This window comes from Oculina patagonica, chromosome 13 (genome assembly GCF_052425735.1).
Source record: "Oculina patagonica isolate OP01 chromosome 13, crgOcupat, whole genome shotgun sequence".
Lineage (NCBI taxonomy): Eukaryota > Metazoa > Cnidaria > Anthozoa > Scleractinia > Oculinidae > Oculina > Oculina patagonica.
The window spans coordinates 47,501-75,000 of NC_135770.1; the positions used below are offsets into that span (position 1 = coordinate 47,501).

Genomic DNA, 27,500 nt, shown 5'->3' on the forward strand with positions numbered 1-27,500 from the left:
AAATTTAAAGTCGCTGGAACTTTTAATCAATATGTTCAAAATAGTTCACCAAAACGGTCTTTTTGACGAAATTGGACAATTTTTGGTCCTGTCGTAGGATTCTCGATTTTTTTTATTTTTGCCACACAAAGAAAAAATAGAATTATGAAAAAAATTAATACAAATCAATACACAAGATAATAATGAATATACAAAACTACAATATAATATAAGATAATTAAAGATAGAAGACAAAGGCTCCCTCACAAGAAAAAACAGATGACTGATTCAGGTAAATAATTACAAGACTTAATCGAAGACAGAGTTAATAGTTATCAATAATATATGTTTTTAGTTTTCTTTTAAAAGATGCCAGTGATGAAGAGCCCGAAATTTCAGGTGAAAGAGAATTAAAAAATTTCGGATCTTGAGAGAATACGGATAATATTGTCGGATATTTGTTCTACATAATGGTAGACGAAAGGAGTTTGCATGCCTTGTGTTGTAACGATGGATTTCGTTGTTGATTGTGAATATATTCTCAAATTTTCGAGGGAGAATAGCGTTCTTAAACGAGAACATAAACTGATCCAAGTGCATTAAATGAATATCTTGAAATTTAAACAAGTTAAGCTTCTTGAAAATAGGTACGGTATGGGCTTTATAATAAAACGATATTTAGAAACTGTATATGTGACCATTAAAAACTAAGTCCCAGGCAAAAAATGTTTGTAAAATTCTTTCTACTACTCCTCCTCCACCACCACCACAATTATATTGTTTATTACGTTCAAACGACGTTAATTATTTCCCCGTGTTGAAAATTTGAAATTTGCACCATTGAGAAACTTGACAGTTTTCTTTGTGGATCTCTTTCGGATGTTGCATTTCAGCAATAACGCCAGCACTTTCTTCGCGTCTGGTTTCACGTAAGCCAAGCGGTGCTTGAGTGTTAATTAAGCAATATTTTTGCTTCTATGAAACAGTCTTTTTTTATATTTCGTGATCAAATGTCTTATTCTCATCAAGTTCATCGGATGACACGGCAAACCAATCACAGCGGCTGAAAGAATAAAACACAAGTTCAGCTCCACACACAAAACCACGGATCGACGCGTCAAAAACGTTTTAAAGTTCTCTTAAAGCTTTAAAAATCATAAGAAAGGAAAGAAGAAAGGTAAACTGTCATGGTACAAAATGTGTTCAACGATTTTAAAGTTCTATGACATATAACAAATTGTGGCCAGAGTCATTCATCGCGAAAGTAAAAGACTACACAAAAACTTAACAATTTACAAACTTCACAGACTGACAAAAGTATTGACAATAAAGGTTGGTTCCAGAAACTCTGCTTTAGAAATTAAAATTTTTGTCATGAATTTTTTTATTCCGTATTTCTTCATTTTCGCCGAATAACAGACTTATCAGAAAGCACTGAAAGCACATAAAACTAAAAGTATAATTTAAGTGCGTACAATTGCAAGGACTCAGCTCAGCGTAAATTTCTGCTATCAAAATAATTCAAGTAACCTTTCATCGCAACCAATTTGATGCATTTTTTATTCCTTTCAAATAACGTTTCCGAGTAAGTGTTAAATGGAACAATATCATGTTTTTAATATTTTTTCAGCCCTGTGAAAGCGGACCTGTTTATTGTGTCTCTTCTCATATTGTTTTACCGTTGCTAGGAGATTTTGGTTTTTGGCCAATCATTAAACCGAAAAAACAATGGCTATTGTTTCTCAATTTCGTGTTGAGCTCGTAAGATCAATAAACACTTAAGAGGCCGTCTTTCTTAAAAACACCCACTCAAAATTCGCGTAAAAAAATAAATTCGTCATTACTCGCACATGTGCTGATAAAAAATGTTTATTATATCCTTGATTTCGCATTTCCAGATAAATCGAGGGAAAAGTTGCTACCTTCTTAGAAAATTAGAAATGTTTATGAGCAAATTGATAAAAAAAATTGTTGGTGTTCGATGCGAATAAAATATTTCACAGCGGCTCGAAAAATGCCTATTTTTCTAATTTTTCAGACGTTGCGCGGGCCCGAAAGGGCAAAATATTTAATGGCTTCTAACGCGGCCAGAAAATCATTTTGAATCAAACCAAATCTGTTTTAGTTTTAGCCTTGGTAAAGTCTTTCAGTTGCCAGAGTTTCAGGCAAAATTATTGTTTGACGCGAATTTGAGTGAGTGTTTTTAAGAAAGACAGCCTCTTAAAATCCCCTAGTTAGGTATGAAAAAGGCGACAAACTTGAGCCTTTCCCCACAAAGACGGTTATGCAAAAAAATTTGGCAACCGGAAATGAATTTTGCTTTAGTTTGGTGAATAACGTATCTTTGTGTTAACTTTTTATTGGCGTAAAGAAAATAAATGAAGGCCTTTATTTACCACTTGGCTCCGCCGGCCTTTGTCGAACAACATTTCTCTTGAGCGCTAAAAAGCACTATTGTACAAAACAAAGGCCGAACATCTCTTATTTCTTCGAGAAATGCTGTGAGACTTACGGGTTTTCAGACTTAATGATGTCCTTCAACCGCCAAGTGGGCGCACTTGCACTCAAACGAACCACTGAGTAGTTTATTTTCTCAAGAAATGCGCCATTTTTGTTCTCTGTACTTGAATCCCTAACATGTAACTTAAGACGTCACAATAGAATAGCGAGTCCCAGTCTCTCGCTGCTACCACCTTGGAGCAAATCAATTGCGGGCGGTCAGCAAAGTTGGTTTGTGCAACGCTGTTTTTACATCCCGGACGACAGATCTCTTGTCGGGAACTATGTCAGCGTGAGTTTTGCAGTGTCCCCTTGGTTGCTGCAGCGACAAAGTTGCCGAGAAGCGAAGTGCTTTTAGACTTTGGTCTGTGCCTCATTAAATATTCATCAATCAATCTATCGATTCGTGCGAACGAAAACCTCAGAAGTTTATCTTGTTTTCGCGGGATTTTGTAGATGTGTGATGATGTAAGGAGTGGAGATAGAAGTGAGAGCAAGCCGGCGGCACTTAACTGAAAGCAAAACTATAAGTATAATGTGACAACACGAGCAAACGTATTCAATCAACAATCAGTCTTTATTTCACTTTCACCTTAAATTACAGCTAACGGTAACAGATTAAAATAGTTTTGCCCGAAACAACATAAAGCAGCTAACCGCAAGCAGACTGCAGTGAAAGCTAGCCGCTTGAAACGCTAACCCTAACCCTAACCCTTAAACTTGGGTTTAGCTTTTTAACCCTAAATTTGAAATGAAACCCTAGCGTCAAACCTTAACCCTAACCCTTGGGGTTAGGGTTAAGATTTTTTCGCTAGGGTTAAGCTTAGGGGTTTGGGCTAGGCCTGTAATCCCAAAACTTTAGCTGGTTTCATTGTTTTGAGGAACAAAAGGTTTCCTTTGTTTATCGTTTGTAAAAAAAGAACAAAGTCCTAAAGACGCCGCCAGCAAAAAACCTTGTCTTTTGCATATGTTATTTTTCGAAAACGAACGAAAGACCAGCGAAATGAAACGCAGGACAGTGTTTAGCACACGGAAAGAAACCTGCATGCGCAATTTGGAGCTGTTTCGATAATGTTCGATTTAGCCAGAAATTCCAGAAATTCGCTAAGACCCTACGAAATCTTTCCCAACTGAACGCCGACAACTGAACTCGACAACTGAACGCCGCCATCTTGGAGCTGGTAATGTATGCGTGACGTCAAAGAGCTCAGCCCGAAGTTTGGCGGTAAAATTTTAATAGTTGGAACTCCTTGTTTTTTGTAATTCTTGGAACTCTGTTTGAGCAAAATGGAGCTGCACAAACAGGCATTTTGAGAAACGAAAGCCACTTCAAAGAAATAAGAAGTTTCGAGTATATAAATTTTCCCGCCAAACATCAGGCTGAGCTCTTTGTCGTCACGCATACATTACCAGCTTCAAGATGGCGGCGTTCAGTTGTCGAGTTTTGGGAAAGATTTCGTAGGGTTATAGCGCACGCACATAAACAAAATGGCGGCTTTTTCTATGTGGCTTAGCCCGCGAGAGAAGTAAAGTGTCGCTTTCTCGTAAACGAGTCTGGTGACCTATCAATTTTTTCTCATATTTTGGGTGTAGTGATCAAATTCTTTCTGTAAAATGAAAACAGATCAATTCTTGTGTTTGAAAAATAAATTATCGCTAATAACGTGTACTTTGCTAGTTCTCGTAGAGGAATTTTAAAGGAATTATATGAAATATACAAGGTCTTCCTGCTACTAAACGAGTCTGGTGACCCCCCTTTTTTATTTCAAAATTTAAGTTCCCTTAACGTAATAAACCAGTAGGCGAAGTTTGGTTAAAAAATTGTGTTCAGTTCTATTTCAGGGCAATGACCTTAACTGTGCGGCAGGCATGGGAAAGCACAGGCATTCAACTTTATGCGTGTGTTTGTTTGTACGTTTGTGTACCATTATGGATATTCTAATCTCTTCACTAATTGTTGTTAATAATTAAGCTTCGAAGATCGGCTTTTACGGCTGTGTTTTTGAAATAAAATAAATTCGAAATATTTCCTCATAGGGTGAGTTAGTTTTTATGCAGGTTTTTTTGGACGAATTGAAGCTTGCAAGAGCAGTTCTTTGAATTAATGTTTTCGACTCGTATATACATGTATGATATAATTATTTACATGTGGCGTGCAACTTTGAAATCGGAGTATCCAGTACTAGTCCATCAGCTGAGATCCGAAAATTTGGATTTATGGCTCACTTGTGGGGAACAAACGAAACTTGTCTTATTTTAATCTTTGACTATTGAGCATCATAAAAATGTATGATAGCAAGGTTGGAACGGTAGCTTTCACTTATTAAATCGAATTTTAAATTTGCCCCCCATACGCTTCTTTTGGCCACCATCTTGGATTTTTGGGGAAGGCTAAAAAGCTGCGTGCATTCTTTTAACGTGAACGAATCGCATTTCAAACGCAAATTTAGAACGTATTGGAACTAAAAACATGATTTCGTTCATTCTAGTGTTTCAATTATAACCACGTGACGTCATATGTGACATCACGATGCTTGATTATTGATTACAATATCACTGTTTGTACCAATAAATATCGCAAAAAAGTGAGTGCAGATTTTAAATTTTTTTCTAGAAGAAAAGAGAGTGAGTAGATGAAATGGCATTACCATACAAGTGTCTTGAATAAAGCCCCCTTAAAAACAATTGCCACACTCATACCCAACCCAGCTTATTTTAAACACATGGTCCCACGAACATTCAATGGGTTTTCTTTCTTCGCGTGGTTTCAAAAGTGTTTCCTCTGTACTATGTGCATTACCGGTATATGTAGTGGCACGCAATTTAATTTCCACAAATGCCACCACACACAATAAATTATTCTACGAATAAGTTAAAAAGGTACGGATGGCCAAAAGTGGCGAAGATGGAAACGGATTGCGATATGGGTTTTTGAAATGTTGTTGGGCTGAACAGTTTTCAAAGTTATTCTCGTTTGCTTGTAACCCTAAATTATATTGTCCGGGAGACAAAAGCTATAGTTTTGTCATTTAGATCGAGAGAAGTATTTTCTTTTCAAAAAGTAAGTGTGATAGCGAGTATTTGGCAAAACTTATAAAATAAACTTCACTCAGCCATGACAAAGTCCCTTTAACGAAATTTGTTAAGGAATGATAGCTGCCGGTGGTATTTCCGTTTGAAAGAACAAAAAAATGAACGAAAATAAACGAGTTGATAACAAAGTTAAATTAGATCCCTGTACTCGTCGCTAGTATTTGCATTAAGAAATCCTTTTCCATTTCACTCATTATTACATTTGAGAAATTACAATCCTCCAAGTCAGTAATTTATTTGAATGAAAAGCATGCACTCAGTGTCGAATTATTTTTTGCTATATTTCCTATCATCAGCTCCCCCAACAACATGCATGGAACATGAATGGATGTGCAAGGACAAGATGAGGTGCATTTTACAAACAAGGCTTTGTAATGGGTATGCTGATTGCGCTGACAAAAGTGATGAATCTAACTGTGGTAAGCAAATAAAGGATATAAACATATCTTGTTTTTAGTTAATTTGTTTAGCGTAGGGTTTGAATGATTAAATTTTCGCGGGGAGGAGAGGGGCAGTGTGTAATACGGAACACGCAAAGCAAACATGTACATTAGACTGTATCGGGCTTGTTTGTAGTTTTATACAGTTTTTACAATTTTTTTACGGCTATCAATTAAAATTCTTTTGCCGGCTAAGACTCGAATGCTGTCTCCAGTAGAACTAAAACATTAGAATGCACGAGAAAATAAGACCAACCCGCTAACACTGGACTGTTTGTCTGCTTAATTTGTTGGGTGAAGTACAATTAAGGTGAAAATAATGTGACGTTCAGTGAAATAAAGATTAGATGTAAATAAGCTATGACGCAAGCCTGAGTAGCGAGTGTGTTTTAGGGTGCTTACCACCACGGCCATATTACCCGGACATTTTGGTGGAAAAAGCCGTAAGGGGTCCTGGGGTGCCTGTGACCCTCCCCTTTCTGAGAGATATTTTTAAGTACCGCACACAAGTCTGAAGAATCGACATATTGTAAACTTTTATTTCCAGTGCTAGATACTCCATTTATGCAGCTATTTTTATAGGCTTGTTACTCCCCCCTCGCTCAATGCTCATCCGAAAAAATGTCAATTAAAGTAAAAAACAGCGTGAATGTCGACATGACAATCTGCTAAGTACCCTGGGTACACAATGTATTCCTATTGAAGAATCCTAGGGACGCCGCTGGTGGAAGTTAAATGGAACAGTCCAGACACTACGGAAAGTTTCCACCTGACAAGGTGGTCCACATCGTTCGGTTGTTCGACCGGTTGTTGTGAAATTTCACGAATTTTCGGAAAATTGTTTACCATTTGTTAAACGGCGCCCCTGTTTACAATCTTCTGTCTAGGAAAAAGGTAATAACCAGAACTGAATTATAAATGGTAAGCGCCATCTCTTTTCTCGGTTTGCTGAAATGTAATATTTTTCAACGGTCATTCCAACGGCTTTATTCTGGTAAATGGTGCAAACACCCTTTATCTTTATATGTTAAAAACAAAACCTACCACAGTTTTCGTCGAATTTTATGGCTTTACTTTGAGACCGTTCCTTTCTTTTCCTTTTTTGTGGGAGGAGGGGGGATTTGAGGGAGAGCGGGCTAAAACAATTGGCTTCAAAGTGGGAGCCATGCAAAAACAATTGCTGTGTAAGGACGGTCATTCATAATAATTGCCTTAAAATCTTGAATGATGGCATCTATTATAGTGCAAAATTTCAAAAAGAATGCTTATTGCTGGTTTTCACTGTCACGCGCTGCAAAAAACCAATCCAAAGCTATTGAGTCAAGGTTGTAGAAAATAACTAGATTGTCTACGTATCTAAGTCTCAGGTCTGTACGGTATTCCCTACTTCAGTTATCCGTTAAAATGTTTCACGAAATTTTAGAGAGTACAGTATGGAAATTCCATGCTGGAGTCCGTGTAAAAGGAGCACAAAGATGGCCGCCGGAAATCAATGAAAACATCTGGCATTCACTTCTGCTATAAAAAGCGGTCAGTTCACCTTCGTGAATACGTCACACTTACATAAACACTTCTTGTAAAACCTCAATTGTTCAGATCGTTAAAAATCACAGGATAAGGCATTATTTTAACTATACGTGACAGCCTTCAGGCTGCCAGTCTGATGTTGTGTGGCGCAAAACTCCGAAATTCAAAATGTTATATCTTAATGACGGCGGATGCTATTGAGCTGAAAACCCTTCAATAAGATTTATGTCGAGGACGTCTAATAGCCAATGAAGGGTAAAAGGTCAGGACACTCGATATTCTGGATTTTCCAATTTTGATGACGTCACGTGAAAACCAACAATAGTACACGAAACCCATTACTCGTCGTTACCGTTTGCATTTAGAAACCCTTCTGTCTTCTTTTATAAGGGGAGGCGCCGTGGCCTTATGGTTAGTGCGCCGAAACCCTGATCGAGCGGTCCGGTTCCGGGACTTGGCCGGGGTCTCTGTGTTGTGTTCTTGGGCAAAACACTTTACTCTCATAGTGCCTGTCACTACCCAGGTGCATAAATGGGTACGGACGACTTAATACTGGGGGGGTGGAGGGGGGAGGAGGTAGCCTACGATGGACTAGCATCCCATTCTTCAGGGGGAGTATAATTATTTCAAGCTGATTAATGCTACAGAAAGTAGGATTAGCTCCGGCAGTATGGACAGCAGGGCTCGAGGCTTCCCCTTCTTTCTTTTTATCACTCATAATTATATTTCAGAAATTACAATTCTTCATCAGATATAATAAGTTAAGTACTTTGTGTGAATGAAAATGCATGCATCCAGTGTCTAAATTATTTTTCTTTCATCAGCTAACATTCCCCCATTGAAATGCCAGGAGAGCGACTGGCCGTGCAAGGACAGAAGCAGATGCATTATTTGGTTTCGCACTTGTGATGGCTATCCAAATTGCGATGACAAAAGTGATGAGTCAAGCTGTCGTAAGCAAATAAACAATATGCTCGTCTTGTTGTAGATTTTAGCGCGGTGTTTCATACTACACTTCTGAGTTAGTTGTAGAAGCTGCTGGTGCTAAAGAGATAAACGAATGTTTAAACTTTTGCGGGGGGCCGGGGGGCAATGTGATCAGACATGGAACACACAAAGCAGACATGCTTATTAGAAGGGATAAGCCTGTTTGCAGTTTTATATATCATCGGAATTCAGATAAAGTTGTTCTCCAGGGTATTGAGGTTATCAAACACTGTTATCAACGTGAAAGAGAAAGCTGTATATTTAAAAGCTCTTGAAAACATAGAATGCATGTCAAACAAAGTAACAAGTTGATACTACGAAACCCTCTTCTCGTTGTTGCCATTTGTTTTAAGTATTCCTCCTGTTTTTCACAAGTGACAATTCTTCAATAAATTAACTTTTTTGTGTGTGTATAAAAATGTATACATTCAGTTTCAAAATGGTTGTTCAATAATTCCCATCATCAGCTCTATCAAGTTGCCCTGAAGGTCAATGGCTGTGCAAGGACAAAAAGAGGTGCATCTCACAAAGAAGGATTTGTAATGGCCTTGATGACTGCCTTGATGAAAGCGATGAATCAAGCTGTCGTAAGCAAATACAGGATATCTACCTGTCTTGTGTTTTTAGTTGTTATGTTGTTTTTTTCAACTTAATGTTTCATGCTACACTTATAAAAGGGTTGTAAAAGCTGTGAGTGCTAATGAAAAGAAATGAATTTTTAAACTTTTGTAGAGGGGGTGGGGGAAGGGCCTCGGCAGCGTGAATGATATGAAACAGGCAAAGCAGATGTGTACATTTAATAGACGGCTTGGGCTTGTTTGTAGTTTTTAAACGTTAATGAAACTCAGAAAAAAATGATTTTGAGATAATAGGAAAACTAGGGAAATCTTGGAAAAACTGATGTTACAAATTGCAATTCTTAACCCCTCAGTACTTTATGTTTATGTATAAGCATTCAGTGGCTATTTTTTGTCATCAGCTATTCAAATTCCGGGGCCGAAAAAAGAATACCTGAAATGCCTAACCATGGGGGAATCTGGTTGTGGTAAGCAAATATAAAATGTAAACATATCTTGCTTTTTAGCTTTAGTCCAATTTTGTTTTAGCATTGTAAATTGTTATGTAATTTTATGTATTTTTTATGTCATCCATCCATCCATCCATCCATCCATCCATCCATCCATCCATCCATCCATCCATCCATCCATCCATCCATCCATCCATCCATCCATCCATCCATCCATCCATCCATCCATCCTATTTTTAGAATAGTTTGTAAAAGCGTTTGATCCTTTTTGTTCAAAGCTATTTATATAGATAATTGTTAATAATTGTCGTTGGGTGAAACTTAATTTATTCTTAACAACGTGAAACTTGACATGTTTACCGGTGGTTTCTAGGACATAAATAAGAAAATATATTACACTGAGAACGGCAGAAATGACGGAATACAACAAAGGAAATACGAAACATACGAAAGAAACGACTAGTCTGTGAGCCAGGACCTCAAAAATCTATTTCCGTAGTACCCCCAACTGAACAAAGTTTCACTGGTACCAAATCAAAGCTCAGGGCCTAGTGTTTTATATTCAACTTGTTTCCAGCTGTGAAAATGGAGCTTTTAAGCAAAAACACCTCATTTTCTTCCTTAAAAGGAAGAAAATGAGGTGTTTTTAACAGGAGGTGGCTGGGGATAAATTTGTAACATTAGATCGGTGTCATATAACAATGCTGACATTTATAACTACATTACACCAATATTCATTAAATTTGGAGGAGTTAAACAATCGATCATACTCTTTAATATAAGATGCTATTTAATCAATTAGCGGACGAAGTTTTCTCTGCTTTCTATGCTTTTTGTATTTGCTTTTACTTAACGTCAGTGAAACTCGATGATCTCGTTTGTAGTAGACATCTGGCAATACTTCTTTTGGCCGCTTCGATTTATTTTTTCAAACTGTATTATTCTGTTTCTTTTTATTTATTGAGACGACTCAGCTTTAATTACCATAAAACGGGCAGAGCTTGTGGGATCCTGAAGGTGACACCAGTATTTAAAACCCAATGGCTTTAACAATAGCCTCTTTAAATGTCAGGGGACTCAGGGATAACGCGAAATGTAGAGAGGTGTTTAATTGGTTACGAAAAAAACAATTCTCAATTTATATGCTACAAGAGGTACTTTGCATCGAACAATCAAATGATCTCTGGGCTGCAGAATGGGGCTACAAAACAATTTTTAGCACCTAAGAAATTTCAAATGACCAAAATATAAAGTGAAATCATTAGGTGTATGGATCTCAGTTGACCCTGAAGCAACCATAATGTTAAATTATAAAGAACGATTAGCTAAAGCTCGGAATGTTCTTAACTTCTGGAAATATCGCAGACTCACACTCATTGGTAAAATAACAGTATTGAAAAGTCTAGCGGCCTCTCAACTAGTCTACGTGCTTTCCCCGCTACCTACAGATGTGAATGCAATCAAAGAAGCGAATAAACTTTTCTATACATTTCTATGGAATGGAAAAGGTGACAAAATCAAACGAGACGTGATGATTAATGACTATCCTCACGGGGGTCTTAAAATCATAGATATTCGGTCTTTCAGCAAGTCGTTGAAAGTCACTTGGATTAAGAAATATCTTGACACTGAAAACCAAGGAAAATGGAAAATTTTCTTTGACATAGAACTAGGAACATTTGGATAAAAAATAGCCCTTAAAAGAAACCTCAACAGGAAAGATACAGCCAGCACTGCAGAAGCGTCAAACAGCTTTATAAAAGAAGTTTTGATAATCTGGTCAGAAGCAAATTTTGAAGATAATATAAGCTCTGAGAAACAATTTCTTGATCAATGCCTATGGTATAACTCGCTAATTAGAATCGATAACCGTCCTATTTTCTACAAAGAATGGTTTAAGGTATCAGCCACCGTTAAAAAGTACAGTTTTTCTAAATAATTTGGGATTTTGTAATGTTCAGATAAAGCTCTTCAAGGGCGTTCTTTCCAAAAAATTTCACAAAAAAATCTTATTTCTGCGCGAAGTTATGGCGCGATAAAGTTTTTGCAAAGGTTTATAATATTAATTGCCCGTTGAGATGGCCTGTCAACGCCTCACGAAATCCCAGCTCCATTGTTAAAGCAAAAACAATTTGCAAGAACAAGCAGTCGGTTTCCCCACCAACAAATGAAAGCTGATCGGAAATTCCCGTTGAAGAACTGGTCGAAGATCTAGAAAGTGGTCACACTAAATAGAAGAGGCGCTCCTGTTCAATGGAAAAAAGCGCGCATAGAAATATATTTAAATAAAACGACAGTGACGGCGGATACTGCTGGTCTGCGTTGTGAAGCATTTAGGGTTTTCAATCGACGATATTTGTTTTCTGAAAATATGAAAGGCTTAAATTCAACTTTATTCTTACCCAGCTAGATCATAGAACAGCTAGTCTCATTTCGGCCAGCCTGTTTTCTTTTGTGTTGAACGACCGATATTTCGAGGCTTCACTTTTACTTGCAGCTGCAATCGCCGTTTGTTACCGGCTTTGTTCCGCTTTCGATGAATTAGCCCACAAGCAAACACGAAGCATGTCGAGAAAATTATTTTACAAAAATGTGGCTCCGTACGTGGAGCGAGAATTTCAGAAACAAAAGTATCTCGCCACGTTTCGCGTAAATGTTTTGCCTTCCTGGTAAGCATCAACCTTGACGTTCCAGGCGTTATAATCCCATTATGGTTAAGACTCCGCAAAAAGTATAGTTTGCTTTTTTTCTCGTAAAGAAAATTTCGACAAGTTGAACGTACGTTTTTAACTCCAAGTCGGCAGCCCCTGAACCGATTCGGCTGAAATTTGGCCAGCTTATTGCCAGATTTTCTCGAAAACCGTGTCTGCGATTTTTGATTTCTTTTCTCGTTTTTAAATAATTTATATTTTTCAACAGCAAGTGGCGATGAATCGTCTCCCCTAACTTCATCTGTGCATTACAAAAGAACAAACGCACTTGTCAAAAATCTGAGACATGGTTTTTTTAGAGAAAGGTGTTAAGAGGCAAACGCGATGTTTATCGTTTTCTTCCGCTTATTTTCTGCGGACCTGGAGCTTGATTTACACAGACATATACTTTCGCAAAAACGTCTCAATTTTGCGTTTGTTTTAAGTTTTGGTAATTTTTAGAGGAAAAATTCATAATCTGGAACTATTAAGCTTTCAGAAAATGTGTGGTTTGTAGGGGTTTGTAGGGGTTTGTATTAAAAACAAAAGCGCTGAAGCGATCCGCGTGCAGACGGTCCTGAAGGGTGGCTGATACCTTAACAAGGGCATCAAAAAAGTGAAACATTTGAAAGATGACCTAAACAACTTCCTGTCTTTAGATGAACTAAGAACTAAATACAATATCAATGCGTGTCCTTTACAATATTACGGCCTGGTATCTGCAATCAAGTCTACCTGGAACACGCACAAATGTAATTCTGTAAACAATAGTCCCGAAAACGAAAACTTCTCTACTAAGTTAATGAAAACACTAAGTGCAACCCGAATTACATATTCCAAACTCGTTGCCGAAAAATCAACTGCTCCAACCCAAAGCCAGCGAAAATGGATGAATGATTGTGAAATCACGAATGCTGAAGACATTAAATGGCAAGAGACGTACCAGCTAGCTTCGATATGCACAAAAAGCACCAGACTGAAAGAGTTTCAATTTAAATTTCTGCACCAAAGAATATCAACAAACGATTTCTTGTTTAAAATAGGAATTAAAGATGACTCTAAGTGCTCTTTCTGCCGTGAGGCACCAGACGCAGTGCAAAATCATTCCAAACCATAATTCATTGGAGTGTACTGTTGCTATGGGTTTAACACCAGATTCTTCTCAATATCACTATCAAATAAATTTCTGTTGCCTTCTTGCAAGACATTTTATTTGGCTTTGCCATACAAAAGAAACTATCGGCCACATAGACGGTTTCCGGCGATATCTTAAACTTGCATATGAAACAGAACATATATGAAAACCACTACTCCGAAGAAATGGGAACTTTTGAACAATTTCATTTAAGAAGGTTAAATACCCGAAGAAAACCCTTGCATCCCCTGGCATTCCATTTTCTAGCCCTACTTGCCTTTAAAATATCACCAACAGTCCTGTATTTTTTCTGCCACCAAATAGATTTCTATCTTTTTTTCCTGCTAAATCGCCTCTTTGCTTATTATATTTTATTTATTTATTTATTTATCTATTTATTTTTTTTATTGACAAGCAGTGCAGAGTTTTGAATAGCGCGTTTCTTTTCATCTCAGGCCCGTAACCAGAATTTTTTATGGAGGGGGGGGGGGGGGGGGGGGGGTGCGTATGAGCACCTTCCGTGGGAAATCCTGAGCGCCGCAGGCGCAAAAACGTTGGGTATCCTTCCCCAGGAAATTTTGAAAAATTAGGTTATCTTAGACAGCATTTCGTGCGTTTTGAAGACAGTTTGTAAGAGAACAAGCAGGTAAAAGTGTAAGTAGTAACGACAATAATCTGGTACATTTTTAACTTCAAAACGTATTTTTAGAAACAGAACCTTGTAAACGTAATTTACAATTTATTTAGCTAACAATGACGGCAGTACTTAAAAGGATAGACTGTCCACAGCCTCTATTTTTCAACGCAAAAAGAGGGAGGGAATCGGTTGGCGTTCCTTGCCGTTCTTTTCCTGTGCTTATCGAACGAAAAAATGCGAAAAAATAGAGGGCTCAGTGAACAGTCTAACAAAAGGAAGACAGGAAAAAGATAGGTATATCTTTATTTCAGTGTCAAATGGTAATTACATAAAGAAATCAGCCAGGGTTGGTTTGTTGATCTTTTTAGAAGTGCACTGAACTTCTTGGGTGCTTCCAAGCCCAACAATTACCCAGTCTCCTCTCTTATTGGTAGCGCAGGAATATGGAACTTCTTACGAGACTATGAAGGACGTTAGGAAGAATGTATTGTTGAAATTAATCTAGAATCATACAATTTGGTCAAACATATACCACACAAATCTACAAATGGTGGTTCTCCAACCCAAAGGACCATATTGATTGTAAATAGTCGAAGTACAGAAATACCATTTTCCTTTATTTAGTTTAGTTTTCCTTTTATTTAGTTTACCGTTATGTTCAAATACTTTTATGCTCAAATGTTCAATTCTGTATTTTCCAATTGCCCATAATGCACTTTGTTTGCCCCCCAAATTTTGCTTAAACTATTGTTTTGGAAATATGCAGTCCTCCTAAGAGAATTTGAAAACAATAGTTTACGCAAAATTTGGGGGGTAAACAAAGTGTATTATGGTCAATTGGAAAATAGAGAATGGAGTTGACCGAAGACTTGTTAAATGATAGAGTGCCTTTTTTGGCCTGTATTATTAACGGTAAACAACTAACACAGACTGCCTGGACGTCAGTAATCTGCGGCACAGCATAAGAAAAAATATTACTTATGTATGATGCTTTGGCGTTTTGATTCCTAGATATTGACAAGTGCAAGGACAATAATCCATCCTGTGAAACACCTAAAGAGTATAAGAATGGGTTTGGGTTTTATTGTTTACATGGATTTGGTTTGCATTATGGTGATTGTAGAGGTTGGTTTATAGTTTTTTATGTACTAATAAATAAATTTAAAGGTACCCATTTAAAAATATATGATCAAATAGTCAATGTTATTCAACATCCATATAAACATATATTGCGTTATGATGTAGGTTGCGAAAGTCCCTCCAAGGTTGTGCAAAGTTGTGCGTAACCAAAGTATTTTTTGCTGCAAGACAGTTTTCAGTGATAATCTGAATACTAGAGGCCTAGCAGAATTAGCCAAAATTTTGAGCAATGATTTACATTAAAGCTGCGGTTACACCACCCCAGGCAAAGAAGATTTCGTCAGTGTAATTTTCTAGGTTAAAATTAGCTAGGGTTTATTTACCTAGGTGAATAGAGGAAACAGGGGTCATGTGTACGTGTGACTAACTACCTACCTAACTACCTACCAACCGGCGTCCCCAACACAGTTGGGGACGCCGAACTCTAACAGTGTTCCATTGAACAATTTCAAAATATCAACAGATCTAGTTTTCTAGTCACTGTGAGTGATAATCCGAGCTGCCTGTTTATAGGTTTAATAAACCACAAGCAACAATTTATCCATTCTGACTGGCTAAGAACACGTCAAGTTAGTCCAAACCAGTGCAAAAAGTGTAATTGGCAGTGCAAAACGGTGCAATTGAAAATAATGGACAGTTACGGCAGCCTCGTGAAAAATACATCTTGAAGAAACAAAATGGCGGACGAAAGTGAGACAAAATTTAAACTTTATAACGCAATTTTAATTAATAAACTTAAAAACGACGTAAAGTACAGAAGTACAACAAACATAACTTATTGTCGAGAAGTGTATAAGATGAGGAGTTATCAAAAAGGCAAAGAGGACAAGGCATAAACTCGCAATTTAATAAGCTCACGGCCAATGGCCGATAGTAAAATTATCGCCGAAACATTGATTCACTTCTCTGAAGCGAAACGTGAAGAAGTACTGACCACACTACCTAGGAACCGGTTACTTCTTAGCTTTGAACACAGAAGGAGTAAGCATTTTTATTTTAAAGAGAGAATGCTCAGCGATTAGGTAATCTTGTTATTTGATGCTCGCTCAACAACAAAAGGCATAAAAGATAGTTTTACAACTGTAAGAGGCAAATCTAAACTAAACGATAAACGCTAAAATTGCAGTCAGGAATATTCATAACAGAAATATTTGTCTGTCGCTGACTAATATCAAACGTTGTAAACTACGCTTGTTTGAAACTCTTAAAAAGACGTTTCGGCCGAGAAACTTCGGCTTTCTGAAGGACGATCATGTAGCCGTGATTTTGATTTTATGATTTTAATAGGAACCCCTTCACACAGTCTGTCCATCTCCCTTTGGTAGATTTCAGGCGCTGGTGAGATACCAGAAGGAAGTCTTGTAAATCGATATCGCCCTCACGGGGTGTTAAAAGTTAAGAGCTTGGAACTCTCATCATCTACGGAAGTTGCCAGTATCCACTGCATTCATCAAGTGATGTGAAACTCTGTGCACCTAAAAGTCGGTTCGCAACCTCTTCTACGGTAACCATTGGATAATGGGGTCTTTTCAGTGCCTTGTTCAGATCCCTTGGGTCAATAAAAATTCGAACATCATCCTTTGACAGTGGAGTGTCCTTTCCTTTATCCTTCACGTTTCTTTTGTCAATAACTAGCATTGATGAGACCCAAGACGTACGATCATCCTCTTTCACAATAATACCATCTTCTTCCATCTCCTTGAGTTTCTCTCCTGCTGGCTCCAGCATATCAACTGGAATTGTTTTCTGGGAGGGTGAACAACTGGGGGTACTGAAGCATCACCTTCCAGATGTACTTTGTTTGGAAGCGTACCAGGTTTGTCACTGAAACAATCAGGGTACTCCCTCAAAATTGGATCGTTTTTGAAAATGGTCTGGTCTTCCCCTGCTCTCGGTGTATCTGAAAAGGCTGGATTAGGCACTGGTGTATCTATCAGTTGGAGATTCATAAACTGAAGGACTTCTAAATCCAAGCAGGCATCACATCCCAATAAGGATGTAAAGTTCCCGTCAACAACAAGGTACAAAATATTCATTTGACGATTCTTGTATTGAGTTTGAAGGCGTACACAGCCTTTTGGATGAATGGGCTTAGTTACAAGCCAGCCTTTCAATAGTTGCTGAATTTACAGGAGGGGTGTTGTGGTGATTTTCTTATATAGATGGTAAGGATTGACGGTAGCCTCTGCACCTGTGTCTGCTTTGAATTCAACATTCTGCCCTTCAATCTTAAGTGTCCATCCATGAAAGGATCAGGCAACGGGTGATACAGCTCAAATCATCGATTTTGCCCAAACTTACCATAGATGTTGGGTACGGTGAGCTATTCAGTGTGGCAAAACATTAGCTCAAAAAATTTTATTTCCTTGGAGTTATGGCACCTTTTGCAAAATTGGCCATTTTTCACTAATTTATGCATATTTAAATAGCTGACTTTGAATGACCAGTTCCACAAAAAAAAAGACTTTTGAAAATAAAATTCACTGCATTATATTCTGTGGTTATTAGGCTTTAAGTACAATAATTTACTTCAACCGTCTGATTTGATTTCTTCTCCTCAAACAGTCTTTTGGAAGGTACACATTTCGTACTGCTGGAAATAGCCTTCAATTAGTGCCAAATATCTCCCATGAGCAACAACTTATATACATTATTCTTACATGGGTAATGAAATCCATCATTGAACTTCACAAAAATGGCACAAAATGTCTGGGGACCAATATATTTTATTCGTACTGAGGAACGAAACACACGTGACGTAACGATTTCTTGCTATTTCATCAAAATTCACCGAAACACAGAGGCCATTTATTTACTCAATTTGGCACAAAATTGGTACAAAATAGCTAATCAAGCATAAATCTATTGATAACAATCAAAATATTGGCGAAGAAAAGGCACCAAGGGCATTTTTCGGAGCATTTTCAAAGCCATATAAGCTTCGTAATTCGGCAATGTCGTGATAGCAAATGTAAATACAACAGCGAAAGATTTTCTTCACAAGCTCGCTCAATCCAACATCTAGGCACATCAAAGTTAAGAAACAAGAAAGTAATGCTACATACATGCCACTTATCGACACTTAGATGCTTTCTTCTGAAGATTTTGTTCTTCCTTGCTGCACTTCGATCTCACTTGACATGTGTACTGTTGCTTTGAGGCGCGCTGAACTCAGCCAATCCATCGTGGTTCATACTTCGTGAAAGGTATCTACAGGTTGTCAATAAAGTCATTCAAAGAGCTGTTCAAAGTTCACGGGGGGTCAGTTCTCTCAGCCAGTTTACATGATATAAATTTAACTGGAAATAAATAGCCGCTATCCCCCGCCATCTTGGATTTCTAGCTTTGAGCCTGCCGTTTCAGTCAGCGGTTCGGCCCGTTCACTTGTCATCACGCGCGACCACACGCGTGTTCATATATTCGCTTTTCCTCCACGAATGTTCGTTTTCATTAGAGTAAGTAATGTATTTATTCGATTAAGCGCCCTGAGCGCTTATTAAATTTTTGGACCTTGAGAGTGGGCGCTTATTCGAGGCTGGGTGCTTATTAAATTTTCACGATTTTCAGCCAAAAGTAAGTTTTTTTTCTAACTAAAAAATATGACTGTTCATTTAAAGTTTCTGAAAAATAGAGTAAAAACCCGCGAGCAAGAACCTATTGTTTTTTTAGATAACCTAAGCAGGTCCCTACGTAAAGGGTTATTAAAGCAAATTTAGGCTAATTAGGTTTTTAATAGGGTCTTAATTTCTGAAGAAAAATTCAAGGTTTTGGTGGTGTTCGGCCTTTTTCAATTCTTGTATAAAATTTGCATACCACATTGTGTTTATGTCAAAATAAAGCACTAATCATGTCATATTTTTTCCAAAAGTAAACATTTTTAATCAATTTTAGAAATTAAGAACCTGTTAAGAACCTGTGGGCGCTAATTAACTTTTCCTACCTTCAAGATGGACGCTCATTCGATCTGCTAGGTGGGTGCTTATTCGAGGTTGGGCGCTTAATCGAATAAATACGGGTAGTCTCTGAAATGTCGGAAACCATTAAAAATCAGCCAGTTCTTTCATCTTATATCAGGTTAAAACGAGTGTGCTCATTATGTTTTGTTGTTTATGTGTTTTTTGGGAGGTAAGGGAGGGGGCGAGTGTGGACATTCTTCATTAGGTAGAGGAATTTGATCAAAGCATATAATCGTTATGTGAGGTATTAATAACTTTTTTCCCCAGGGGAAGGGAATTTGAACAACCAATAATTAAAAAATACAAATGTCTGGGAAGTGACTGTGAGACGTTGACATTTTGATTTCATCGTTACATATACGTGTTCTAGGTTCACCGCTGCCCTGCATGCCGATCGTTGAGCAGAAAAATTCTGGAACTCTTTTTCTGAACAGTAATTTTTCCGGAAAGTTCGGATTGCAAGGTTTTCCAGTTCTAGCGTTCTAGTCTTTTTTGCATCAGGTCTCCCACCAGCGAAAAGAAATAACAGGAAACTGAACTCCAAATGGTAAGCGACATCTATTTCTGTTAGTTTGCGAATTTTGGGAAAAAAGCCTTTCCATTTTTCAGTAGTCCAACGGGTTCTCTCCAACAAATGGTAAGCATCCTAGAGTTTGTTCAGCATCACATTGCGGTACACACATCAAGCTGCAGAGGAGGAATTTTTTGCTAAGACAAATTGAAAATATTCTCATGTAAATAACAAATGCAATCTACTTACTATGACGAAAACAAACATTCGTGGAGGACAAGCAAATATATCTATGAACACGCGTGTGGTCGCGCGTGATGACAAGTGAACGGGCCGTACCGCTGACTGAAACGGTAGGCTCAAAGCTAGAAATCCAAGATGGCGGGGGATAGCGGCTGTTTATTTCCAGTAACTTTGAACAGCTTTTTGAATGACTTGAATGACAACCTGTTTACACCTTCCACGAAGTATGAACCTTGATGGATTGGCTGAGATCAGTGCGCCTCAAAGCAACAGTACACATGTCAAGTGAGATCGAAGTGCAGCAAGGAAGAACATAATCTTCAGAAGAAAGCATCTAAGTGTCGATAAGTGGCTTGTATGTAGCATTACTTTCTTGTTTCTTAACTTTGATGTGCCTAGCGAGCTTGTGAAGAAAATCTTTCACTGTTGTATTTACATTTGCTATCACAAGCTTATATGAAGCTTATATGGCTCTGAAAATGCTCCGAAAAATGCCCTAGGTGCCTTTTCTTCGCCAATATTTAGATTTTTATCGATATATTTATGCTTGATTTGCTATTTTGTACCAATTTTGTGCCAAATTGAGTAAATAAATGGCTTCTGTGTTTCCGTGAATTTTGATGAAATAGCGAGAAATCGTTAAGTCATGTGTGTTTAGTTCCTCAGTACGAATAAAATATATTGGTCCCCAGACATTTTGTGCCATTTTTGTGAAGTTCAATGATGGATTTCATTACCCATGTAAGAATAATGTATATAAGTTGTTGCTCATGGGAGATATTTGGCACTAATTGAAGGCTATTTCCAGCAGTATGAAATGTGTACCTTCCAAACGACCGTTTTAGGAGAAGAAATCAAATCGGACGGTTGAAGTAAATTATTGTACTTAAAGCCTAATAACCACAGAATATAATGCAGTGAATTTTGTTTTCAAAAGTCTTTTTTTCTTGTGGAACTGGTCATTCAAAGTCAGCTATTTAAATATGCATAAATTAGTGAAAAATGGCCAATTTTGCAAAAGGTGCCATAACTCCAAGGGAATAAAATTTTTTGAGCTAATCTTTTGCCACACTGAATAGCTCACCATACCCAACATTTATGGTAAGTTTGGGCGAAATCGGTGATTTGAGCTGTATCACCTATTGCCTGTTTCTGCCCTGTTCTCTCATTTACGCACTCTTTAAGAGTGATAAGGCTCTTTTTGGATTTCCTGGCATCAGAAACACTTCCAAGTTCAATAGTTCCAAAATGCACGTCCTTGTTAACAGTTTCTAGGTCAGGAGTACTTTCTTGTTGCACTAAATCAACTTTCGAACCCTCTTTGACATTCCCTGGGCACACTTGGGCAAAATGGCCTTCTTAATTACACATTAAGCACTGTTTTCAAAATGCGGGAAAACAAGATGGTTGAGTAAAAGGTTGCTTTTAACCACAAAACTTACAGGAACGAGCAGCTGTCTTGTCAGGTTCCTTTGACTTTCTAACAGGCTGAATTCCTAATGAACGCTCTGTTCCAGCACTTGCTGGACTTCTAAACTTGAACGTTTGTAATTCGGAGGCTTCAAAGGTACGACAATAATCATGAGCCTTCTGTAGGGTCAGGTCGGGTTTCTTTAGCAGGTACCCCTCTCAGCTCATCAGATAATACACCTCACACAATTCGATTCTTTATTAGCGAATCTCGCAGTTCGCCGAATTCACAAGTAAGCAACAAACGCCTTAAATTTGCTGCAAACATCCGCATAACATTCTTTGTCTTCTCTAGCATTGTAAACAAAATGACTATATTCTTCAATCGCTTCAGGTCCAGCACAGTGAAGTAACATGTTTACCTTCAATTTTTTGCCGGTTTTGTCATCTTTGCTTTTCGCCACAAAATAAATTTCAAACTGCATTTAAAACTTTCTCCAGTTGTCCGCTGCATTTGCATCGAGCAGCAAAGGACCAGGAGTTCTCAAATCTTGCTTAACCATCGCGGTTTGTCACTCAGCCAAGGTCTGATAAAACTCCTTGCAATCTCTAAAAGGTTTTTACTTCTGACACCATGTTGTAAGATAGCTCTAAGCCTCACTTAAACTTAACTCAACAGAGAACTCAACGATGAACTCTGTAAATAATGTCCGACTCAGTCAACTCGCATGGTCGTGAGAAGTGGGGCATCCCACAACAAAGTCAGGGACTCCACTGAGGGGAACCCACAAGTTAACATTAATTAATCACATGAGGTGTCCTCCCAAGTTCATTTTACAACAGTGACGGACTACCAAAAGAGGCTCTTTCTTGAGGCATGGCATTCTCTAAGGGACTGGTCAATAAGTACCAGGGAGGAGGGGGTGGGCCGGAGCAATTGGAAAAGTGGTGGCTCAAAAATTTGTGATCCACCCCTTCCTCCTGGCTCAAAACTGACTGACCCACCCCTGATAGGGGGTTAAAAATTACATGACACACCGCCTTTGCTAAAAAATAAAGGAACCAACCATTTCTTCATTATCTGTTAGGGGTTGGAGGTTTTTGATTTGACATCAGTTTTATAAGTGAAATTCCCGACATGTGCCACTCTACATTTTCCCCGATGAACACTGCTGTTCCATGTACGTCTTTTCCCGTTTCTTGACACAGCAAAGAAGAATGGATTTATCACTTCTTATACTATTTTTTTGTAAGTTTTCCACATATTTGTGTATAAAGTCCATGGGAAAATTTAGGCACAAACATATGCGAAAACTGAAACAGTATGTAATATTAATTCGTAAACAACTATTGAAGAGTTCATATTTTTATACAGAAATTGATAACAGAAACTACAATCACTGTCCATCATTTATATTTGCAAAGTGTTTGAGTTTACTGGTATTAAAAAGCTTAAAGCCCAGCGTGAAAGAGAGACAGGCAAACCTGATGTTATGATCACAAGCCATCTAGGGGGATCAAGGGGCATGCTCCCCCGGGAAATTGTTATATTTGGGCCTTCTGAAACCGCTAGAAATTCATTAAAAAATGCTGTCATGTAGAAATTTATCAATGTTATATACTGATGAATACAGCTTTTCTTGGAACTATAACAGTTTAAAGTTAATGAATAAATAGAATGACCGTCCCCCTACGTTTAAATCAAAACTACATAACCCACCCCTTTTCGTGGGCTCAAAAACTGATGACCCATCCCCTTTCTGCTCCGGCCCACCCCCTTTACTTATTGATCAGTCCCTAAGGGAACAGAACGCAGGAAATTCGCTAGTGTGACATTTCGTCTCGCGCAGCGATCACGCGCTTTCGCCATGTCACGCGTGTTCTTTGATAAACTCTGGCACGCGCATGATGTAACCGTTGTAAGCCGTTGGCTTTGTCTTAAAACGTCAGTGAAATCAGGTAGCAAGGCGGAGCTGTAACTGAGTGCTCTCCTTTACTAAGAACATCAGTTCGGTAGATTTTTATAGTTCAGTATTTCAATTCGGTATTCTGGTTTGCCAGCTAGAGCATCATGCGTTAAAGATTGAATTCTGTTCGGGCGAACACAAACACAGCACGGATCCGGAGATTCTTGAACGCACTCACTCTCTCAATCCTCTTTGTGCCCTTGGGTACATAAGGCCATTACCAGATTCCGCCACTGCTGCCTGTTCTTTGCACTCTTTCTCAGCTCTCCCCAGCTGAGTTCGCTTTCTCGCATCTCTTTTTCAACTGTCCGTCGCCAGGTCTCTTTTGGTCGTCCCCTTGCTCTTTTCCCAGATGGAGTCCAGTGCAGAGCAACCCTGGGAATTGACGATGGATCCATCCTGAGGACGTATCCGATCTAGCGCCACCTTCTCTTAAAAGCATCGAAAAAATAAACATAATAAAATGCATGCAGCACTTCCAGAGAGGTCAGAGAGTGAATTAATGTTTACGCATGAATTCACACGCCAAATTTTATTCTTTGCTTGCACTCACGTGACTTCCGGATTACGTGTGACTTCCGTCCGCCATGATGGTGTTCCAAATACCAATATGGCGGACGGATGCTAGTCACAAACACAAGTGTTCAGTCGAGTTTTTTCCAGTTTCGCGTCCTCAAAATGCCTATATGCCTGATCGTGGGTTGTTCCAGAAAAACTGGTCGAGATAAGGGAATACGATTGTATCGATCACAACTGAGTTGTGACAAATCAGGGCCAGAAAACCAAATACCGGCAACTGATGAGATCCACACGGAGGATCAAAACCATGGTCTTGCCTGAACTGAACCATATACTGGCATAAACAAAACGCAAAATAGTCAACAGACTTGCGCGTGAAAGATTTCAAATCTATATTTGAATCATGTGGTGCCAACGTAACGCAATGAACAAGGGAGGTAAAAAATCCTAAACATCGAGCTAAAAAGACAGAGCACTCGATCAAAATAATGCAAGAAGCATAGACTTTACAATACAGAAGGTCTCTCTGAAACCAACTTTCAGCTTTTTCATAGTAAAGCTGAAACAGTCTCTGGCGAAGCCGGACCAAGATTATCCGTGATAAGACAATACGTCGCATTAAAATGCCGGGCCCGGCGTCAATAAAATGCAAGTAGTTTTTCTTTTACTTAGCTATCCACGTTTTAAATCAAAAGCCACACTAGGTGACCGTTCTTTTACCTGTGCCTCTACCTCTGGCGAAGCCGGACCAAGATTATCCGTGATAAGACAATACGTCGCATTAAAATGCCGGGCCCGGCGTCAATAAAATGCAAGTAGTTTACATTTTCCCGGAACATTTCAGATCTTGTCCTTCCAGGCCGGGCGAACGTTTTGAGGACTAAAACATATCTTGCAAATAGAATTTAGCCAAAACAAACTGGACTAGCACAACATTTGGCAGAATACAGATTTAGAGGTGTCATTCAACTCTAAAAATGGAAACCACGCAGCGAAGTGACCTCTAGACACTTCCTTGGCCACAATCTTACGGCTATATTCAATACATAATGCCTACAAATAAAAACAGTACCCTCAAAAAGAAGTCAGAAGCAAATAAGGTCGAAAGACCGAACTTAATATAGAGCGGCAAAGGTACAAATGTCACGAACGTAGGAGTCGTATAGGCCCGTCACCTTTATTTACCATAAACTGCTCATCGGGAATAGTGACCGGATCGACTCCAACCTCGGCGATTTTTTCTAAATATCTTCGTTTAACGTGGTCGTCGAGTTTTCTGCAATACTCAGATAATACTGGAATCGTACTACAAAGCTCATTTATTGAAGGAACACGTTCGTTTTCCGGAGAATCCATTGAAATGTCGAGTAATTCAACAGCGATAGCATATAAACATATGTAAATTTCACCCGCGGTGGAACACCAATATGGTGGATACCCAAATATGGAAACATCTCTGACGTCACGTGCAAGCCAAGAATAGCCAGGCGTTAAAGCCCTAAATGCTCGAAGTTGTCACGAAAATTATTAAAGCGTGACCAAAATTGTCGCTTGTATATATTATCAATTATTGTATATATTATTAACGCCTTTTATTTATGAATTGCACTGGTTACCGATTAGATACAGAATCGAATTTAAAATACTTCTAATTACTTTTAAGATTCTTAATTTTTTAGCGCCTTCTTATGTATCATCCCTAATTTCTCTCAGGCTCCCCTCCAAATATAATCTTAGGAATTCTAGCGATAAACTTTTACTTAGCTATCCACGTTTTAAATCAAAAGCCACACTAGGTGACCGTTCTTTTACCTGTGCTGCACCGAAACTTTGGAACGCGCTTCCATTTGACATAAGAAGTGCCAGCACTGTTAGTATTTTTAAAGCTAAGCTAAAAACACACCTTTTTCGTCGTGCATTTTTATCATAGTTGTTTTTAAATTATATTCTACTTTTAATAATTGTAATTTTAGCTTTTTAAAATTATTGTAAGTTTACCTTTAATTGTACTTTTAGCTTTTTAAATTCATTGTAAGTTTACTCTTAATTGTAATTTTAGTTTTTAGCTTTTTTATTCCGTTTTTAATCTTGTTATGCGCATTTGAACATTTTATGGAATTTGCGCATTATAAATGTTATTATTATCATTATTATTATTATTATTATTATTATTATTATTATTATTATTATTATTATTATTATTATTATTATCATCATCATCACTGGCACTTATCGTTTCTGTCTGACAGGCCCACCTATCAAATACTTATTCTTTTGTTAACCCTATTCAGACCGGGCTTTTTTTTGGATCTTTTTAGACCCGGGGGGGATTCCGCTAATACATACATACATCCAAGTTACGCCGAAATTCTTGAAACAGGTGTAAGCAGCAGGAACAAAAGACTGTTTCTGGAATCTTTACATTCTTTCCTCGACAAAAACACTATAAACGAAAGAGCGCCCTTCCCAAGGGTTTACGCATCGCTAGTTGCTCCCCAGGGGGGCAACGAGCAATAACGTCAATGCAACCTATTAGAATTCTGGGAACCTTGCAAAAAAATCCATCATTCTCTGCAGAAGACCGCAGAAGGCGATCGAAAATTTAGAGTGTCGTTTTATATTTTTAGATCTTTTTTAAACATTTTTATATTTTAAGCTATTCCTAGATAAATTGTAGATAAAGTCGCAAAGTTTGGCAGCGTTTAGTTGAATATTAAAAAAGTTATTAGCGTTCAAAGTCAGCGCGGGCACGTTCCGTCCGCCCCCCCCCCGGTCTGGATAGGGTTAACAAAATATTTCACATATCAAATACTATTCTTTTGTTAACACGCTTGCCTCCCCAGATTTTGAGGCAAGCGTGGCCGGGTGGTTAAGGGCGCTGGTGTTGTAATCTGGAAGTCCCGGTTCGAGGCCTGCCCTTGCCACTAGCTAGACTTGTTTCTCGGTTTTCCCGAGTTCAAATCTTGACCACGCTTTGTATATAGCCACCTGGTCAGCTGCCTCCTGCCAGTTGGGATTTTTAACCTTGTGATGTTCATTGCTGCGAAGCCTTAGCGTAGCAGCAGAACTATTTTTGACTGTCCGCGCGGGGCCTGGGCGCTTTATATAGGCGACACACTCGATTCTGACGATGATTTTGTGTACATGCAGTACGTATGATCAGCGGCATGTAAAATGTGGAAGCTGCATTTGTCGTTTGCTCGTCGTTTGCGTCCTGGCGATGTCCTTTTCGCTAAAGAATAAGAAGTAAAATTTTAAAACGTTGCCGCTTGCAGTTCTGTTCAGTACTTTGTAAATGCTTCCCAAAAAATCTGTCCTGAGCAAGATGGTCAAGTAAAGTGCCGGAAAAACGGTCTTTTCATGAATAACGAATTACGAGGCCTTCTTATAATTCTCTTTCATAATTATTCATTACCAATTAAATTTAAGGAGAAATTTTACTTTCTGAGCCTTAACCCTTTCAGTGCTAAATTTCTCCAAAAACAGGGTTTTTTTCTACCGTTAAACTGAATTTTTGATGCTACGATCCTGAATTTCCTTTAACTTTGCTTAAAAAAGCACTTTTCCACAATGCAGCAAGATTTTGATGAAGATTCCATTGAAAAATGTACAAAATTGTACTTTGGCGCCTGCGCATAAGCCAAAAGTTTTTTTTTTTTTTTTTTTTTTTTTTGGCGAAATCGTTTCCATTTTTTTTCTTGCTCATTTTCCTTTCGTTTCTCTCGGCTTTGTTATTTCCA

The 27,500-nt window shown here is 38.2% G+C and overlaps 2 protein-coding genes and 1 pseudogene across 13 annotated transcripts in view; 1 reads left to right on the forward strand and 2 right to left on the reverse strand.

The window, feature by feature from the left end:
* Positions 1–27,500, forward strand: part of LOC144634372 (uncharacterized) — a 164,047-nt gene that overhangs the window by 38,417 nt on the left and 98,130 nt on the right. For all 12 annotated transcript variants that reach the window (XM_078493318.1, XM_078493314.1, XM_078493317.1 and 9 more), the window contains 5 exons: positions 5,868–5,990; positions 8,363–8,491; positions 8,993–9,112; positions 9,505–9,570; positions 15,026–15,139. In XM_078493318.1, the coding sequence (XP_078349444.1) occupies positions 5,868–5,990; positions 8,363–8,491; positions 8,993–9,112; positions 9,505–9,570; positions 15,026–15,139 (552 nt within the window). The remainder of the gene's footprint in view (positions 1–5,867; positions 5,991–8,362; positions 8,492–8,992; positions 9,113–9,504; positions 9,571–15,025; positions 15,140–27,500) is intronic.
* Positions 16,526–18,516, reverse strand: LOC144634392 (uncharacterized). The gene is made up of 2 exons (XM_078493343.1): positions 18,220–18,516; positions 16,526–17,063 (listed from the first exon to the last, which is right to left on the reverse strand). The coding sequence occupies exon 2, from the start codon at positions 16,880–16,882 to the stop codon at positions 16,574–16,576; it is 309 nt and encodes a 102-aa protein (XP_078349469.1). The 5' UTR covers positions 16,883–17,063; positions 18,220–18,516; the 3' UTR covers positions 16,526–16,573.
* On the reverse strand, positions 20,073–21,898 carry LOC144634255 (uncharacterized; annotated as a pseudogene).

What these genes read in the sequence shown, in the direction of transcription:
- LOC144634392 (XM_078493343.1), bottom strand. Translation starts at nt 16,882, where the DNA reads ATGCTGGAGCCAGCAGGAGAGAAACTCAAGGAGATGGAAGAAGATGGT.